Genomic DNA, 20082 nt, shown 5'->3' on the forward strand with positions numbered 1-20082 from the left:
AGCAAAGGAAGAAAATGATTTGCCCGATAGCCGACAGGACTGTCAACTTATTACACTCCACTTTCCTCAACTCAGAGAGGGCGGATTCAAAGGTTTGTACCCAGACAAGAAAGTGCTCACAAGTTTGTAGAAGAAAAGAACACAACAAACTAGGACTGCCATCCACTTTCATGGAATTACATTTGCTTTACATATCATCGGGGATGAAAGCAAGTTCTTGCCAATTACTACTACTTTAACCTTCATCGCTTCATGTTGTTCTCCTACTGCCCCCAGCTTCCTTGCCAATTTTGACGCCAATATGCAGCTAAAGGAATGTCATGTATAGCAAATTATTTATTTAAATGGTGTAATTGCCACAGAATAACTTGTGAATGTTAGCAAACTAACAATTTGTTTTATCTTAGAGAAAGATTACAACTAAATTAACTGTCTTTCTGTATGTGTATGAATTTTCAGAATATTGGTCATTGACAAACAGAAGAGATAAAATATCCAAAAATCTCTCCTACATGCACATTCAAATGGAAGATAACTTCTAAGCATCTTTTTCCATCAAAGCAAAAAAAACAAAAGTATAGGAACAACAAATCAAACGTGCCTTCCCAGGTACTGTGTGTATTTGGGAAATAAATATGCAGCTGCACCGTCATTATGCCAGAGTTACAGAGCAAACCATGACAGTCACATTATGTCTGACCTGCTGTTTGTGTTGTTGGAATAAAACTAAACATCATGAAACATCAAAACATCTTATATTTGTCATTTTAATTGGAGGATTTTTGCGAGAAATGACTGCCTGCCAAAACCTCACAGCCTCAATATCAGCCAGTCAGCTGCAGCTGAAGTTGACGCCAGTCAGCAATAACTAAACAGTTTTGGAAAGGCAGCGGGGTTCCCTCCAGCATGAACTAAAAACCCACAGGTCTGCACTGGGCACTACAGAAAATTTAGAAGCAATTCATAAGAAAACTAACTGACTGCTGTTTATGCTGACAAAACATTATCAGATGTGTTTTCTTACTGAAAATGCAATCATGGTGGGATGTTGTATGTGGGTTTTGGCAGGCAGCTGCTGTCCTTATCTTTTAGTGATACAGAGTAGTGTACTGTACCAGCCTACTTTCACCCCTGCATATCATTATAAAATGCATAAAGGTGACAAAATAGAAACTTAATTAAAGCAACTGATTCATATACTCTCCCAGAAACACAATCAAACATTACACTACACTGGGCGATTTGTACTTTTTCTGTGTTTTGTAAAACAGAATTGCTCACCAGTTAAGTCACCTGTGATTAATTACACACAAGGAACAGGGCTGTGATGTTGTGGTTTACCTTAGAAGAACACAATATTCCAGTCTAGGAGAACACAGAGACTGTGGAACAATTTTCTCTTGGAGCATTTTATGTGTCAAACAAACTGAGGGCTTGGCTGGAAAGATGTGATAACAAAGCAACAGATGTAAGCTGTGAAATTACGTTCAGTAAATACAGTAAATTAAAGTAAACTGCTGTTTGGATAAATACAATAGCTTTGGATCCGTGCCTGATAGAGACTGCAGCCACAGTTAGCGTACAAGTAATGTAGACGACTGCTTCATCAATGAACAATAAGAAATGATGATGCAACATTCTGCAGTTCACCTGCACTTCTTCATCTTCTGGCACAACAATGACTTCATTGTTGAGAAACAATACCGAAAAAATGTATCATAGGAGCGAGACATAAAACTCGCAATAAACCATAAAATGTAATGGTCTCAGTGCCCCTGTTATGAGACCTCTTTTAAATCAATGATTAAAAAGAACTGACAGAATTTGACAGAAGCTGCTCAGTGTTGCATCAGTATTCACACATCACAGGAACAGAGCCCCAGCGAGAGCGCCTGTTGGAAACACTTTACACAATAATTGGCTTGAGGGATATTGCTTGGGTTTCATAGACATTTAGATGAGCCTCACAGGCATAAAGTCAGCTGTCTGGTGCATGAACTTTAGCGCTCCCAGTAGCAGAGGCAAACTACACAGAGGTTGTCTAAAGCCCCGTTTCATTACTAAGGAGGCATCCATGACATGGCAGAAGTGAAACCCTTAAGGTGTTACAAGGACACCGGGATATAATCAGGATCATTAAAAATGAGGACAACGCAGGATCAGTGACAGAGTCCAGTGAGAGAGTCCCATTAGAAATCTGTGCCACCCATCGAAGGAGCTAACAACCCGCCTTCACAAAGGTATTCAAATCGAGTGAATGCCATTGTGAATCAAAAATATTCTCTGGTCCCCCTTCTCCCCCGTTAAAACTCTCAGCAGGCAAAGCAATGCCACAGTTATTAAATTCCCCTGAGAGTTTCAGTCGACTAAGTATTTCCAAAATGTACTGAACATGCTGGCATTGCATTATAAGCAGCCCATCAATGTTGTACACCCAGTGGCGCTTTCTGAACAACATAAGAGAATAGTTGCAGTCAGCAAAGGTGCATGAGTGAACATGAGAAGAGAAGTTTCTACCACTGAAGTTATTTCATGATGTTAAATACAAAAAAATGCAAGATCTGATTATTAGAAACTGATTGACAAACACACACCACCATGACATGACATGATTTTAGGGTATTCTGCAATAATGATGTTCTTGATGATATGACAAAACACTGAAAAATATTTTTGGTTAACTGTTCTGCTGAGCTCGTGTCATTTTTGGCTCTCCTCATACTCAACTGGGAGCTTTAGATGGTGAAATTAGTTTGTTGTATCGACCCCTTTTGTTGTTGCAGCTTTCTTGCACTTCTTAAATATCACAGTGGTTTATTGTACATCTGATCTTTTGTAACCAAACCATTTCCAACTACTGAAATTGGATCCCTTTTTGGAACAAACTCCTCCAGTGTTACTTTCATTTGGTTGCTTTTGCTGTGTGTAACAATATCACAGCATTCTGTCAGCAAGTTGTAATATTGCTATTATCATGACATGAAAAAAAATATAATGATATATCATGAACAACATGATATGGCACATCCTCAGTGGAGCTACCAGCTATAGAAACAAGGGACAGCTGCAAGCAGCAGCTCCACAAACCAAGCCAAAGTGCACTAAGTAGAGAACATTTCAGACAGGTAAAGTGCTGCTTGTCTGCCCACTGAACAATTTTGATCATAATTGGTGAAAGCACTGCAGAAATATGGTCCAACTCTGTTTGTGTCTTTGCTGCCAACTCTGTCACAGACAGGTAGTCAACAATAATGATGACAGTGCTGCTGACTAAAATGCAGGAATGTTGAAACAGTTCACTTTTGCAACTCCAATAAACTGAAAACATGTTTTATTTTGAAAATTTTAATTTTCAACTATTTTACCTGCAAGTAATACTGAAGGTTTTATCTAACCCAGGTCAGCATTAATAGAACACAGCCTCATGATTAAACGTATGCAACTGTTCTTAGATAGATGAATGCAGACTTTAACATGCAGTGGGAAGGTTGTAATGTCTGATGTAATATAGGTTTGTACTATTTGTTTTGATATTTGGTTAAATGTTGTGTTTCGTTATTTATGTAAGTGTACGTATTGAGGTGCAAGACAAATTTCAGGAAAAATACTCTTATAATAAAGTGAAATCAAACAGGAAAAGAAAGAGAGAAATCGTACATGTTCCACACATTCTTCTTCCTTGTCAAAACATGGTGCCTACATTATCACAGTGCAACTTTATCACAGACAGTACAGACAGAGATTTGGGTGTGTTGTGCTAGCAGCAGCTAATGTAGCAGAGATAAGGAGCAGGCTGTTAAGTTCACTTCTTTCCAAACCTCCAGATTATTTTTAACTGTCAAACAGACTTTCTTCAGTCCCAGGTGGCACTGACTCAAGTGACATCACTTGAGGAAATTTATCAGATATCCACGCTCCTCCTCTGGAGCCACTAAAGGCTTTAAACACCTTTTTTCATATACCTTTGTTATGGATGTGCACAATTAGTCATCTAGTCAATTAAATGTTGCTATCCTCACTAGGCAAACCAGAAATACTAGCCGGTTAAACTAATTGCTAATATTTTATTAATGTACAATGCCAGTTAACTGTTGTGTTCCACTACTAGCTGCAACAGCTGCCCCAGCAGGTTGGCATTAATGTCTGGGTCTAAACCAGCGATATGAAAAGCTTGTATGTAATACAGCTGCAACAGTTATGAACTGATTATTAAATTAATCACCAACTATTTTGATTACCAATTAATCTTTTCTTTCTTTTCTTTGGATCTGATTTCAGTTTCTTAAATGTGAATATTTCCTGTTTTCTTTACTATTTTATGACAGTAAAATGAATATCTTTGGGTTGTGGGCAAAACACAAACATTTGAGGACATCATCTTGAGCTTTGGGAAACACACACATTTTTTAAGACAAAACAACCAACTGTCTAGTTGGAAAATAATCAACAGATGAATCAACAATAAAAATATTCTTTAGTTGCAGCCCTGACAGCCGGCTGCTGGTGCTAAAACTGCTAACATCAGTCACATTCGACAAACCATAATGACATCAAGTGTTTACTTGCTTTAACCCTAGCTGACAAGTCTTAATTTAAATGTCCATTAAATCAATAGGGAAATAATTTTTAGGAACATCCCTAACCCTAGAACAGCCAGACACGTGTAAACACACTTTGATGTGGAAAATCAGTGGACCATGAACAGCAACACTGTTTTGTACCTGGCAGTGGACCTTTGATTTGTTTTTCTTTCTTTTTTGATGTCATTATAAATGATTTTCTCCTCTCATCCCCTGTCATCTCCCTACTCTTGGCTGTCCATTACAGCCTTAAAATGTGCTGTTTCATGAAAGAAAGTGAGAGATACAGCAGCTAAAATGTAACCTCGAAACGATGTGAAAAGACTCAAGTAAATGTCAGTCTGCACGAAAGAAAAGGCTATTTAGGGCAAAAATTTTGATTATACTGTAGTGTGTTCCCATGGCTGCGCAGAGACAGACCCTGTTTTCACCCCACACAATGCAAATACCTTTCATCTGGGAGCCAAAAGGGCATGCTAAAGACCGCAGCAGACGTTTTCTATCTTCCCACTTCCTCACAGTCACTCTGCAGCACTGAGATGCTGTGGACATTAATATTGCTTTTCATGGCCAAGTCTTTAACTAAGCTCGCTGCTTCTCAAATCAAACAAGCCTGTGATATTAAAGGTCTCCGAAAGACCAATGGTGGCGCAGTCTTTCATAATGTCAGCAGATTACTGAGGACTATCCATACTTCATAGGCAGAATATCAAACAAATGAACATAAACAACCATAAATCATAAACAAACACATACAAACATAAATCAACTGAGCTGAGCCGGTATCAGGCTTCTGCACTGCATCTCATACATACTAAAAGCAGTTCTGCACACCAAGAACATCTCTGTAAGAAGGGAGAGTATCACTGGCCAGAATGCACAAAGGGAACTGCAAAAAGGTGTTAACTAGAACCAGAGAGGGTTCTCTGGCTTGTCCCTATAGGAGAACCCCTTTTGGTTCCTTGTAGAACCTTTTCTTAACACTACACTTGGAGCCCTTTCAGAGAGTTCTACCTAGAACCCAACATGAGAGGTTCTACAGAGAACCCTTCTATGTTATAATGGCTAAACCCAGAACCCTCTCTGAGGGGTTCTATCCAGAATTTTTCCACCTTCTAACGGTGCTAACAAGAACCCACTGAGAAACTTTATATATAAAGGGTTTTATCTAGAATCCACCCAGGGGGCTCCACCAAGAACACTTTTACATTCCAATGGTTTTATCTAGAACTCAGCAAGGGGGTTCTACTGAGAGCCTTTTTGTATTATGGTACAAAGAAACCTTAACAAAGCCTTGACAAAAGAATTCTTCAGGAATTTCAACAATCCCTGAAGGATCCTCTAACAGGGATTGATAAGGATGATAAGGGTTACTGATGGAACCTTTACTCTTGCAAAGAATCCTTGATGAACTCCTATTTCAAAAAAGGGTTTTTCAGATGCAAATGGTTCTGGGTAGAACCTTAGCCCTTCAGGGATAACCCTTTTGGAACCCTTATTTCCATGAGTGTAGCTATACACTGTCCAAACTTTTTAATGAAACTGATATAATAATAAAGATTTGTTATTTTTAGGGATGGATTATCCATATTAAGGTAAGTGAGACTTTTCTAAACAGATTTCTTTACTGTGATTTCTCCTGACTGCTGAGTAATGGATTTAGCTACCTTTGCAGCCAGGCGTTTCACCGCCTCCTCCCTACGACGCTGCATCTCAGGGGTCCCCGGGCAGCTGTTGGACCTCAGCGTGTTGCTGGCACTGGAAGGTGGGGTGGGCTGCGGTGGCTGGCTGAGAGGAAGTTCAGCACTTGGTCCCCCACCACCTGAGAGAGACACAGGGAAACCCTTTGTCACACTCATATGCAGACATGTTACGTGCTAAGAAATGAGTCTGTTATTTAACTTTAGTTGACAAGATATGAGTTTATATTTTCAGCGGATGTATCCTTACTTCACTTACTTACTTTCTGCAAGTTCACATTAAAACAAAAATATAACAACTTTAACTAAAACCTCCTTAAGGCAAGTACTAAAATTAATTACTTTTCGGGGAGGCACTGGGACTGTTGGAGGCGATTTGACGCATGCGGCCTCCGTGGCAGCTGAGCGCTACTAGCCGGGAGATAATGGCCGTCTTCCCATAACCCACGCTGCCCACAACCACAGCGCCGTGGTTCTCTGTGGACTCGCTGGCCTTTAGGACATCTTCCAGCTGCTGAAAGAGCCAATCTCGGCCCACAAACACAGAGTCTGTGGTGATGCTGGGCACCTCAAACAGCAAGGGCTTGAGCATAATGTCCACAGGTTTGTAGGGTGCAAAACGAGCTGAGGAAAAGGGATAAGAAAAAAAATTAGAATTGTGTCATTATTTGTCTCACTGAAATATGCACTGATAATGGGTTTTTTTTGACAAAGGCATGAAATACGCCTCAGTTTTCTTTTGGATTAAATCCCAATTTCTGTCAACAATACTACAATGTTTTAATGTTGAAAAATCAGCCATTTAACTGGAAGCTTTTCGGCAGCCTCTGAATGATGTGCCAATAACACAATCATGCAATGGCAACATTAGAGCTGTAATTCAGCCTGAATTTGTCCCAGAATAAATTCAAATTATGTCCTTTATTGACAAACCTGCACACACTGGCACGTAACTGTACACAGATTTTAAAGAATGCTTGAATATCATCAGATAGTTTTCTTCTTCAGTGTACCACTTACACCAAAAACCTGAACACTGTAGACTCAAAACTGTGTCTTTGTTAACGGGCTGCATTAGCTGGGACAAATATTCATTTAAGTGAAATCTCAATGTAAATGGACTTGAAAGAGGACTCTCTATCTGGTCCACTTCAGCCCTAATTAGATAGCAGAACACTTATTCACTCAGGAACTCGTTTAAACCTCTGATCCTCTCTACTAATACTGTAACACTGCAGCTACCAATACTAATGCCACTACTGCTGATGCTCCTTTAACAATTATTACTCACACTACTGTTCTTTTGAAAAGAACCACACCTGGTCTGAACATTGTATTTCCTGAACAATTTCTTTCCACACTGGGATTGTAGGAGACTCTATAACTCAGCCACTATCTGGTTAATACGTTTTTACTAACTAGTTTTAGTATTTGTAACAAATTGTAACAAAAACATTACCATTCTTTAGTTTAGTTTATTAGCTTATTTGTAGTTCAAGCAATTGTTAAAATTAATTGTTACAGTGTAAAATCTTGCTCATATATTTGCACATTCAACTATCTCAGCTGTCACTTCAGTCTTGTGAAAAGCAAATCATGGATACTGCTCTTGCTCAGAATCACAATTTTTTTCTCACACTACTATTGTGTTAGCGTGTTTCCAACACAAACACTCCTGACGCAAGTCCAGAGGGACCAAAACGTTAGCATGACAAATAATGTGCAATGCTGAACAAGAGCAGTAAGAAGGGTTTTCCTTTGTTTTCACAAGACTGCAGTGTAAAATCTTAAAATCGGTCCAGTTAAAATAAGTTCATTTGTTGGTGGTTTGTTGATTTGAATCTTGGATGCTTAAGTTTACTTCAGGAAACAGGAGACTTTTCATTACCACATGGCATCAACTATATCACCATGTCAGATTACTTCATTCAAATACATTTTTATCTCTGCAAGTTATTTTAATACTGAAATTCTTGAAATACTTAAAGGATACATTTAACAATTCTATGTTGGAAAGATGGTAATCATAAACATATTTATAGAATATTCTGTTGGTCAAAGTTTTGACCTGAGCTGCTGTATTGGCTGTGGTGATGTGTCTCGCCCACACTCACTTCACTCACTTTACTAGAACAGTCTTTCCCTGTCGATAACAGAAAAGTAAATACATGCAAACTGTTGCTCTGAACAGACATGCACTGTTCCTCAATACTAATGTCTCTCCCACAGAGATATAAAAATTAATCCGCTAACATGATGCTTCTGTATAAACTTCATGTTTAAAGAGGTGTGGAGAAGGAAGAGGACATTTTCAAAAGAGGGTTAAATAGTTTGAGTATCTAATGATGTCATGTTTAATTATTCATGCTCTCATTAAATATTCACTCTGTGGGTCTCTCAGTGAGACTGAGGTTTCAAAACGTATAACCACGATTAAGGCTGGCGAGCCAAGGATAACCTGCATGATTTCTATCAATAGAGCTAAAGGTGTGCAGGAAACATGCTTTCTGATTGTACAGCATTAAGATAAATCAGTGCTGCAAGTCCTTGGACCGTGTTGTTTGCGGCTCAGCACTTAAACACACTGGATTTTAAATTGAGCAGTGACTATGAGGTTAAATTGCTGACTTTTAACTCTAATTTGAGGGGGTTTACATCCACCTCGGATGAACCATGCATGCATTATAGCACATTTTGTACATAATAGAGCCTGACTGATTTTTGAGACAATACCTATTTTAGAGGGGAAAAAGTCACTGATTACCGATATTGTTGCTGATATAATGAATTTTTGAGCTAAAAATGTGGTTGTTTATGAGGACTGTGCACCGATTTTGCATCGACTATACAAAGGTACTCAGGAGCTGTTCTCTTAAGCAAATAACTTAATTAAAGAATATTGTATACTTTATTTCACATGTTAAATAATTTAACACATATTGTCAACCAACTGAAGAGATGGACACTGAGAAAAACAAAGAATAAATAAAAATAAAGCACTGTTCAGTATAAGTCCATTGCTGAATATATTTATACTGTCAGTCAAGTAGGAGCAGAAGCATTGCTTCTCTGGATTTACACCATTCAGGGGGCTCCTCTTGTCCTGATAAATATTCTCATTTTATGCTAATGTCTAAATCACCCCAAGCATTGATTTTTGAATTATATGTTCTGCAAAGAAAAAAAAAACATGAGAGCCAATACAATGCAGATACATAGACCAATAGATTTGTCGAGATCTAATATATAACTCTAAATTGTAAAAAGCTATAATTCCTACACTGTTTGATGTGACTGCACCAAACAACATTTAAGATGAAAACCTGTATCTTCATAGAAACTGTCACTGTTTCATCTGAAATCTAACGTCAAAATAAAACTTGCCACTGTTCAAATACTTACTGTACAGACTGCCCCTTATATTGTGCTGTGTACAACAATATCATGCATCATCATGGTATTAACATTTTACAGCAACATTAAAAATGTGAAAGCTGACATACAAAATAAATGTAAAAATTTACAACATAATTTACAACAAAATTGTCACCATCTCAAAATATGTCAATTAGCACAAAATACACTGGCTGATATGTTTTCCCCACATTTCCCTTGTTGCCTCAAGTATATCTGCCTCAGTAACGCATGGTGCAGTCACCTTTAGAGTCCTGAGGTGGCCTTCCTCCTGTGTTATGCCAGGGTAGGCGAATGGATGTCCGTAGGGGGGTGTTGCGCTGTTCATCAAGAAAGCTCAGATCTTCAAGCTTTGTGGAACTGGTTGCTGCAGACAGAGACACACAGAGAAATAAAGAGGAAGTGAAGCAGATTGGAGAAAGACAGAAACACACACACACACATTTTTTGTGTCATATTTGGCATCTCTGAGAAAAGAGGAGTGAGGAAGAGGCAAGCCAGTGCGCTCTGACATTTGCAGTTTGCTCGAGGCAGTGTGGCAGGTACCAGTATACTGTGGCAGAAAGAATAACAGTATCCCGAAGTCAAGACTGAAATGCTCCTTTTTTCTTTGATTTGAGCTGACAGCAACGCACAATACAGCAGTGAGAGGTCTGTCACCACAAACACCCCTGCTGGAGTGTACAAGGGGCGCAGATTGCCTTTACCTTTATTAAGTACAGAGGGAGCAATTGGAGAAAGCTATAGAAATGTTCCACTTAACAGATTCACTGCTATACTGCTTAGTAGTTACTTCTACTGTCAATCTGCTTGTAATTACAGGAATTTTCACTGTAATCTCAGCATCATAGTGCAGAGCAGACTACCATACTTACAAATCAATGTATAAACAGCAGGATGCAGGACAGGATGCTAAGCAAATTACTGTTACAGTAATGTTCTCCTTCTGGAGAATATAAACTTTTCTTCTATAGGTTCATCTTTTAACAATACAATGGACGCAGAAAAATCCTCTCCAGATGAACCACCTGAAAAGCCACTGATTACACAGCAAACTTTCTGTTCAAACTACAACGCATGGTCTGTAATCCACATATTAAAGATGTGCATTAGTGCAACAAGGTCTCTCTTTCAACTGCTGTTCACTGTTCAACAGCTTTATCACCATGGTGATCCATGCTCTCCTGGCCCTGTTGAAGAGCAGAATCAAAGCCTATGCTTTCTACTTTACCAGCCTCAGCTGGGAGAGACTGTCACAAACACTCAACTCTTCTCTTCACTCCCTCTCTCCCCTCACTTGGTCGCTAACTTACTCTCTGGAATGTCCCACTAATTAAAACCCGTCTGCTGACAACAGAGTAGTTGAGGAAGCTGCCATCAATACAATTTTGACTGGGATTAAAGAAGACCCTAAGGGATACTTCTGCTGCAGTGAATGTTGCTTTCAAAATTAACTATAATGGATGAAGTTGACGTTACAACAAACAAAGCAAAGAAATGAACAAAGATAAACACATAATCTAAAGTCAGTGAGTGCAGAGCAGTGCAGCACTAATACTTGATTCTAAACTGAACAGCTACTTACATCCAACAGCAGAGCCAGGAAGGACAGTGGGAACTCTCAAAGCCCTCCCCTCATCACCAGCATGGAGTACACTTGGGCAGGCATACAGGCAAGTAGGCAGGGTGCAGAGCCTCAGCTAAATCTCTGGAGAGTGCTCCCAGTGGATGAGCTCACCGAGGGCACAAAAGCGATTCCTCTGCCCCAGTGCTCCCATGCAGGCACACTGACAGCATTCAGCTGCTGAGCAGAGGGCTTGGCTGCCCCCTCTCAAGCGCTCAGCCAGTCACAGCATCCCCAACATTAGACGCTCGCTAAATGAATGCAACGCTTTCCAGAGTGTCACCCTCCCTACACTAATGCACACATCTCTGTCCATGTTCTGCATGCATTTACACGCACGTACAAAAATTTGGTAAGTAAGCAGCAGAGGGTGAGAAGGGAGTGTATTAGAGGAAATATAAATGGGAAACCAAGAGATTTAGTCTCCAGTGGCTGATTAGAGTTTGTAATGGGCAGCAAGTGTAGCATTAATCAATAATCCTGACTGGAGAGAGGCACACAGCAAAGAGGTAGAAAAAGCAGTGGAGTTATAAATAAGTACATGAAAGAATATGACAGGGATACTGCAGGGTGTTGGAGGTGGGGGCAAGGGATATATGTGAAAAGAGGAGGAGAGATGGACAAAAAAATCAACCCTATGCAGCAAATCACCACTAAAGCCCAAAACTGACGCATGGAGGAAGTCTTTCTCTTTTTTTTCTCTTTAAGATTTCTGAAGCAGAAACACAAAAGCCACACTGAAGCTGATCCTACACCCGACACATCTTTTTGCCCATGGGTCCAATAAGCAAGGACTGAAGGAAATACTCAGTTTGACTTGCTTAAGTAGTTTAAATGCACACACTCCTTCATTCCTGTCTGTGATAATGCATCCTGCACCATAACCATTTTTCCTTTTTGTTAAGTCATATCTCTCGATCCACAGTTCTTTTAAGGCCAAGAATTCCCACAGGAACCTTTCATATCCCTCCAACCCCCCTCTTCAATTCCTTTTCTGCCCTCAGTCTCCTGATTCCTTCCTATTCTTGCACATCTCCACTCATTGATAAAATGTGCATATGATACCTTGAAGTCTGTGCTTGGAGTGACTTTGACACATTTGTGTAGTTCCACTGTGTTCTGATGAAAATGGGTTCCTTTTTCCTTAGGCAGGTCTGCCCTTTGAAACCTTCAGTTCTACGTTTCCCATGACAGAACAGAGAAGAGGGACGAGCTCCTCTGCTCCAACCAGTGCCCCCCTTATCAGCCTGACCTGACTCCACTCTCCTCTTTACCGATGGATACAATCTGTACTTCCATCAACTGGCCCAGCGTCTTGCCTTTTCAAGTTGCAGGATGTCTTTGTAACCATTGTGTGACATTGTATGAGAGATGTTTTTTAGAGTAAGGCTGGAAGCTCTGCAAATTCTCTCTATAATGCAAGACAAAATATTTGGTTGCTATAACACAGATGGGAGTCTGATTCCCACAGTAATAAGTGTGGAGGCGATAGGGACAAATCATTACTGTGATAATTAACTCAGCATAATCTTGATATCAATTTTTAATAATTTTAATTTTAATAATATTTATCCAAAAATCTCAGAGGATAATGATGAACCTGTAAAGGTTGATATAAGAAATTATACCATAGTACAGAGAGACATAAATAATTATCATCTATGCATCCTTTTACTGTTTCAGTGTTGTTGCTGGTGAATTATTTCTGTTAATTTGTGGAGGAAAGTTTCAATTCATTTGCACCACCAGTTCCAACTTTACTGTTTTTTTCACCTTTGTCAGAGAATCTGTAGAAGAAATATAATTGTGACGAATACTGAGTAATTTTCAGTTCAATTCAAGTCCTGCATTTTGGTTGTGAATAACTATTTCCTACAGCAGCATGTACAGGAAACCTTCTTTTATACCTTCATCACCACACCTCGCCCCCAGTGTTGACCTTGAACAAACTCCTAGGCACAGCCTAGGAAAACAAACTACTTATAAGTTTCAAATCAGTGTAAAGAAAACCACAGACTCACAGTGGTTGCTTAAAAATCAAACCAAATATTATCAGATCATGCAAGCAGCTTCCTACCTAGGTTTGATTTAAGAGTTCCACAACATGGCATGATGTAAGCATAATGCTGAGCTAAGTAATACAGCTCAATCAGTTCTGAAGAAATTTGGTCACTGTCAAAACAAGAGTCTACAGCCATGCTAATAGCTCTGTGAGACTGTACTTAGGAACACTCGTACTGTTAACCAAATGCAAACATGCTCACAATGTCAATGCTAACTTTACTACAGTAACGTGGATATTTAGCAGGTTAAATGTTTACCAGGTTCACCATCTTAGATTAGTTCTAACAAAAAAGTACAGCAGAAGATATGGGAGCAATTATTTTTCCAAGTATTTGGTCATAAACCAAACTATTAGACAAATTCATATTTTGAGCTGATGGTGGTGTAACATAAAAAGTTAAGAGATCAGTTAAGTTATTACAATTCATGCCATGTGTCATGAAATCTGTACAAACTATGATTGGGTCAATAGAACATGCCATCATCCACACCACACTGGAGCACTCCCTGCCACACAAATACTATCACATACAGACCAGGGTCTAAAATTGAGATCTGGCAAGAACCAAACGTGGGCAGAAGTAAAATCTTGTTACTGAAAGTGCAGCAAGTAAGACCAATGTATCAAAAGATTTAGCACCTTAGATCTGATGAATAACAAGTGTTAACCAGAGAGTGCAAAGATCAAGGATGGGTTTATTATTGTAATTATCATTATAGCTTCTTGTTCCTGATTTACAAAAGGAAAAACAGTTTATTTAATCACACAATGTCCAGTGAAAGAATGTTTTAATTTAATGGAGAACATAAAAATTACTTCTTAAATTTTTTATTTTATTTTTTTTTTTCAGCTTTATAGCTGAACACATAACAAATAGTATTGTCCATCACAATATTGACTATGGATCATGATATGCCAATCTGACAGATGTTGCCCAACCCCAGCACAAACACACATTCATGGTATTCCATCCAGTAGTGGGTAACCAAAGTGGACCAACCAACCAACTAACTAACAAACCAACCAGCACTGCCATCTCTACAGTCTGGTCACAAAATGGAAAATGGATTTTCTACACAGAAATGGTATGCAAAACCTGAAACACAAGCCAAGCCATACCTTGCAGCAAAACTTCTGTGCCAAGAGATATAATTTGGAAGAAAATAGATAATAGATAATAAAATCTTGGATCACAATATGCATGCCATCATTACATCTGTGTAGTTCCTTGACAACTATTATATAATTCTTAATAGTGGGGTGCTGTCAATCCAACTTAACCAGATGGCTCTTCGGTGGCAGAGAGTAGTTAGCTAACACACTCCCTTTGAAATTGGGCATTTGGCAAGTTCTGATCTGTCAATGGAGCACCACTGAGCAGAATTTTAAATGGCTCTTCAAAACTCAAGCAGATTGATCTCTGCAACGGCTTTTATTTTGCTCCTGCTGTGACATAGAGGCACCAACAACTCTCTGAGAATGGACATTTTAAAATCTGACCTTTTCACAGGGCTGGAGGATATGGATGGGTTATCTATTATTTTTGCTTTCTTTTCAGTCTGTAACTAAACAGATCGATACCTACGTAAAGCCAGAGGCGGAAGCGAATTCCGTGACTACCTGAATACGTCAAAGGCATTGATAAGAAGAGGTTGAGTCTGTTCAATAATAACAGCAGACAATATTGTCTTGAAAAGTGGAAAAGACATGAGCATATCAGACTAAACAGTTACATCATGCCTTCCTTTTCCAGGACGAAGGAAACACTACAGTATAACAAATTGACAAGACAAGTTTTCATGCTGCAATACTGCAGAAGTTTGAGAGACATGATTTTTTAATTTAAGAAAATGACTGTCTGACCTTTGCAAACATCAGTGAGTAACAGATTGTGTTCACATGGACCAGCTGGAGATGACATCAGTCCCTCTAATAAAACACAGCTGCACAAACCTTACCTTGTCACTGTTCTCCAAGGTTTTGACAGAGGAACTACTTGAAGGAGTCTAAGCTTAGGTCTCAGCACAGCCTAATGAAGGATCTTAGATCTACTATCATTGGTGAAGTTATCACACATCACAAGTTGTACAAGAGCAGAGGACTTTGGAGTAGAAACAAACATCAAATGTGTACTGTACCTCAACATGGCTCAGACCACAAAGCTCTGTTGAACAGCAAAGTATCACAGATGCACTGTAGCACCATTCCTGACCTAACTCAATCTCCCTGTCTGAGCAACCCGACCACAAGCAGCTCAAGCTAAGATTTCAAAACCATGGAATTCCAGTGGCCACAACTAATATGGCCCTTTGACTCTGTAAGCCTTTATAAACAGCTTAACATGAATTACACAAAAATAGAATTCTTATTACCAAAGTATAATGAAAGGTAAGGGCAGTAAAGGATGAAAGTTTTACTTTGAAACCATTTTACAAAGCAAACTGTGTCTGTTCAGATGCATGAACGTTCATGGTTGCTGCTAAATCTGACATTTGAAAGTGTCAGTGTGGACACAAGGTTAGAGTTGTTAATGTGTTGACTACCTTGCTGTCTAGCACTACTGCTCACATCATTAACAACGCTTTTAAATAATTTCACATACAATTCTATAATAATTTCCCACACAAATGTGGGAGATATCTTATAATACAAAAATATATATGCAGTCTTTACCTCTGTTTAACCTTCGACTGGCAACAACATATCAAGGAAAGAGTCTTAAGATCTGAGTGCAGTTTAGTAAAAGATTTAGTGATATTATCAGAGGTTTAAAAAGTGTTTGCTTCTCTTTTATAGAGTTATTCTCTCATAAATCACCTAGCCTGACCTGCATTACTGCACATTTATTTGATGGTTATACAACTCTGAGTGATACTGAATTGAATTGTGATTTATAAAATTGCAGCAAATTGAAAAGGAATAATAATTTTCCTTGAATTGGATACTAATGAATCACATGCTGAATGAATGAATCAAACTCTATAATTGCACCGCCATTTCTATCCCTAGAAAATGATGTTTGTTTTTTGAGAGCTGACTGGTGCTGTAGACAGAGGGCTGCACTATCAAAGGTTCTTTGAGGACATGAGAAAAACTTTTTTTTTTCTTATATAGGTTCTCTGAAAACACAAAGAAGCCAGTGGAGGAAGAAACACAGAGTATCATATTTCTTGGGCTTTCCACAGTATGTATTCCACACAGCCTTTTCATGTGGTCAGCTATGACCTTTAAAACAGGTTATACAGTATTTTCGTGTTAAATGGATGATAAATGCCTGTACTGCCTGTTGGGGTTGCCTATGTGACAACTTTTTAATACTGCCTTTCATTATATGAGGGAAAATATTTTGTATGAAAAATGGTGGCCAAGATAGCTTTGTAGAGACAACCGATTAATGATGCGATTATAAACTGCTCCTTAAGAGGCATTTGAATTCAACTCTGTCGAAGGCGACAGGTGGTGCAAGCCAACATTTGTGCAACTTGCCACAACACATGCAGGCTCTGCACAGTGCTGCTCGAGTTCCCACAGCAGCACAGGGACAAGCCAGCTACAGTGTGAGTGTGTCCTCACAGAGGCAGTGCAAATGACACTTCTCGGCAATATGCAGACATTCCTTCTACATACATAACTAACATTCTAGGGGCCCCCGCTATACACCCGTTGATTGGCATGAGACAGATGGACAAATTCCACTTTGCCTCTAAGAAAATTTGTGCTGCAACTTTAAGCAACTTATGTGTTTCTCTTAACTGTCACATAATTTGTGGACTGTGAGCCAAGAGAAAGATGGCAAATTAACTTGTGCCTAGTCTGTGCGACCATGGGCAGAAGGTCTTAAAATAAAGGCAAAATGAAGATGTGGCCAGGTGCATTTGGTCTCATGGGCACGGCACATTGTAGTCGAAACCACTTGTGCTTTAGACCTGCTAAAACCTGGTCGAAGTGCAAAGTCTGTGGTGCGGCAGGTCCGTCTGCACAAGATAGCAACTGGTGCATTTGGCCGAAGGACACGCACACACGTGTCTCCAACATCACAGAACATCTTTTATTTATGTTAAGTTTTTTTCCCATACAAGTGTGTGGCTTAGTAAAGTAACTTACTATCAGAAAGAAAGTGTAAATACTGAAGTAAAGTAGTAAGTAAAAAGTAAGTGTGTGTGTATGTTTGGCCAAGGCGCACACACACCTCACCAATCACAAAACAACTTTCCTTTACGTTAAACAGCACAAGGGCGTGTCTCTAAAATTATTATTACTAATAATGAATTATTATTATAATTATAAAGCCTAATAAACCTCAGTAGATCTGCAAAGTGCGATTTTCCACTAGATATAAGGTTGCCCACACTTTCTTTTTCACAGCCAGACACTCCAGCTTGTCCAGGTGGGCTCCTGAGGTGATCCCAGGCCAAGTTAGGCATGTAATCTGACCAGCATGTACTAAGTCCGCCCCAGGGTCTCCACCTAGTTCAGTGCCTCGTGGTTGCCTCCGGAGATGCCTGAACAAACTCAGCTGGCTCTTTTCAGCTTTAAGGAGCAGCTACTCAGAGTTCCTCTCAGATGTCCAAGCTTCCCACACTATGCCTAAGGGTACAACCAGACACCCTGTGAAAAAAACTTAATTTTGGGTGTTTGCATCCTTACTTTCACTTTTTCAGTTGCTACTATGCTTGTGACATGTAGATCAACTGTAAAAGAGAGCTTTGCCTTCATACCAACCTCCCTCCTCAGGGTAACAGTCAGTACAAGGTCTGCATCACTTGCCCACTCTACACAAATCTCGAGGTGGGAATCTCTTGGGACCTCATGATTTGATTTGATTCCGATTCAGAGGGCTAAGATGCAATTATAAAATGATTATCTATGCATCATGATGCATCAAAATTAGGGGTGTAATGATACATTGATCTGGTTTGATGTGTCCATTCAATGTTCAAAGATCCAACATAATCAATGCAAAGTAAAATTATCAATCTATATCATAATCTTTAAGATACATGTTTATTTTGAAAATCATATAGTAATAGACCATAGGCTGGAACAGAACCACCTGCTGCTGAAGAGAACTCAGCCTCAGTACATGGTGCACACATTCTACCAACTGAGCCACCAGGGCGCCCCAAAATTTTAAGCTTTTAGGCCAGCATGTATCATTCAGTTGGTATCTATAATAATAATAATGTTGAGAACTGGGTTTTTAAATTTCTAAATAATGACTTCAATTCATCAATTCAGAACCTTTCAAGAGAGAATCATGATGCATCTAAGAATCGATTATTTCCCCCACCCCTGCACAAATCCACCTTTGGAGCTCATCTTCAATCTTACTCTCACCTGTCAACAAGACCCTCAGAGACACGACCTCATTTGAAGCAGAAATCACTCGCAGCCCAAGGGGAGCAATTCACTGTTTGTAAGCAGAGTGCCAGGATCTCTGACCTGGAGGTGCTGATTTTCATCAGAGAATATGGGATAAAGAATATTTCCTCACAAACAATGACGACAACATACTGGCTCTATCTTTTGTTTGAGATATGTCATGTTAGCCTACAGTACCACACAGATCATTAGGTGGATAGGTAGCAGTGTGTCAGAAACGGTGAGTCAATTAGAAATGTGGTAGAGGCAATTTTATGATGAATAATTGCTACTCTGGCCGGTCAGTTATTAATTCATAAAGTGCTTTTATTTTATAGATACATATTAACATTAAGACATTATGTATTCACAGCAGACACCCTGTTATTCAATGAGCTGGCAAACAGAGCAACACAATGTAAAATAGTCAGAGAGGTATTGGCACATAGAGTGAATACATTTATGATGGATACATTTTGTTTGTTCTGTACAATGGTATCTCCTCTGACCAGCTTCAGTAATTGTGTCTATAGAAACAATATTTGTTATTGAATGCAATTGCCTTGAGCATCAACTGAAAACAGGCACTGTCCCTGGCACACACTGACACCAATACAGACTGGTTTGGGCCATAAATGAAGTTGTCTCACCATGTCCTTGATGTCCTCTCATAGGGCTTTGCCACACAGTGTAAAATCTGAGGTGTGAATTCTGCAGGTCCCTAGAGGGCAACGCTGCATAACTATGACATCAGCCCATAAACTCTTGGAGCACACGGGAAGACAAGCACACTGGTGCTCACACGCAAACCAACACACATAAACAGTCAAATATTTCCTGGTCTGTTAGCTTTATGAGCCAGTGTGTGTCTGTGCTGCTCAGGTTTATGTCAGCGGCAAAATAATGATGAGATGTAAAAGGGTTTGGACTCATGGAACAATAGAATGGCCACTGAACAGGCGTGCTCAGCACAATGTCATGTACCACTTTATGTTTACAATGTGGGCACAGAGTCAACCGTGGACTGCAGAAGCACTAGCAAAGTGTTGTGTAAAAGTCACTGCACATTGCGTGAAATACATACATAAGCTACTGCATGAATAGCATGTCTGAGAACAGCCAATAAGTATTTTTTCTGCTTCTCTACCTTACTCTCATACCATTAGTGAAAGAGAACACTCCAAGGACAATATTGAAAAACAGAATAAGCTGATTACCTTCAGGAGGTAAGCGTGCTACTTTTTAGGCTTTGAGAATAACATGCCATCTATATGTGGAATTACATTCATTTGGCAGTTGCTTCCATCTAAGGTGATTTACAAGTGCATTCAAACTCAA

General features: G+C 39.3%; 1 protein-coding gene across 1 annotated transcript in view; it reads right to left on the reverse strand.

The window, feature by feature from the left end:
* LOC146323032 (protein TANC1-like) overlaps positions 1 to 20082 on the reverse strand; it is a 137767-nt gene that overhangs the window by 35618 nt on the left and 82067 nt on the right. Inside the window, exons 8-10 of the mRNA XM_084725223.1 lie at positions 9939 to 10061; positions 6623 to 6904; positions 6248 to 6402 (exon numbers count right to left, since the gene is read on the reverse strand). Coding sequence (XP_084581349.1) covers positions 6248 to 6402; positions 6623 to 6904; positions 9939 to 10061 — 560 coding nt within the window. The remainder of the gene's footprint in view (positions 1 to 6247; positions 6403 to 6622; positions 6905 to 9938; positions 10062 to 20082) is intronic.

The sequence above is a fragment of the Lutjanus erythropterus genome, chromosome 8 (assembly GCF_056507025.1).
Source record: "Lutjanus erythropterus isolate fLutEry1 chromosome 8, fLutEry1.hap2, whole genome shotgun sequence".
Classification (NCBI taxonomy): Eukaryota; Metazoa; Chordata; class Actinopteri; order Lutjaniformes; family Lutjanidae; genus Lutjanus; species Lutjanus erythropterus.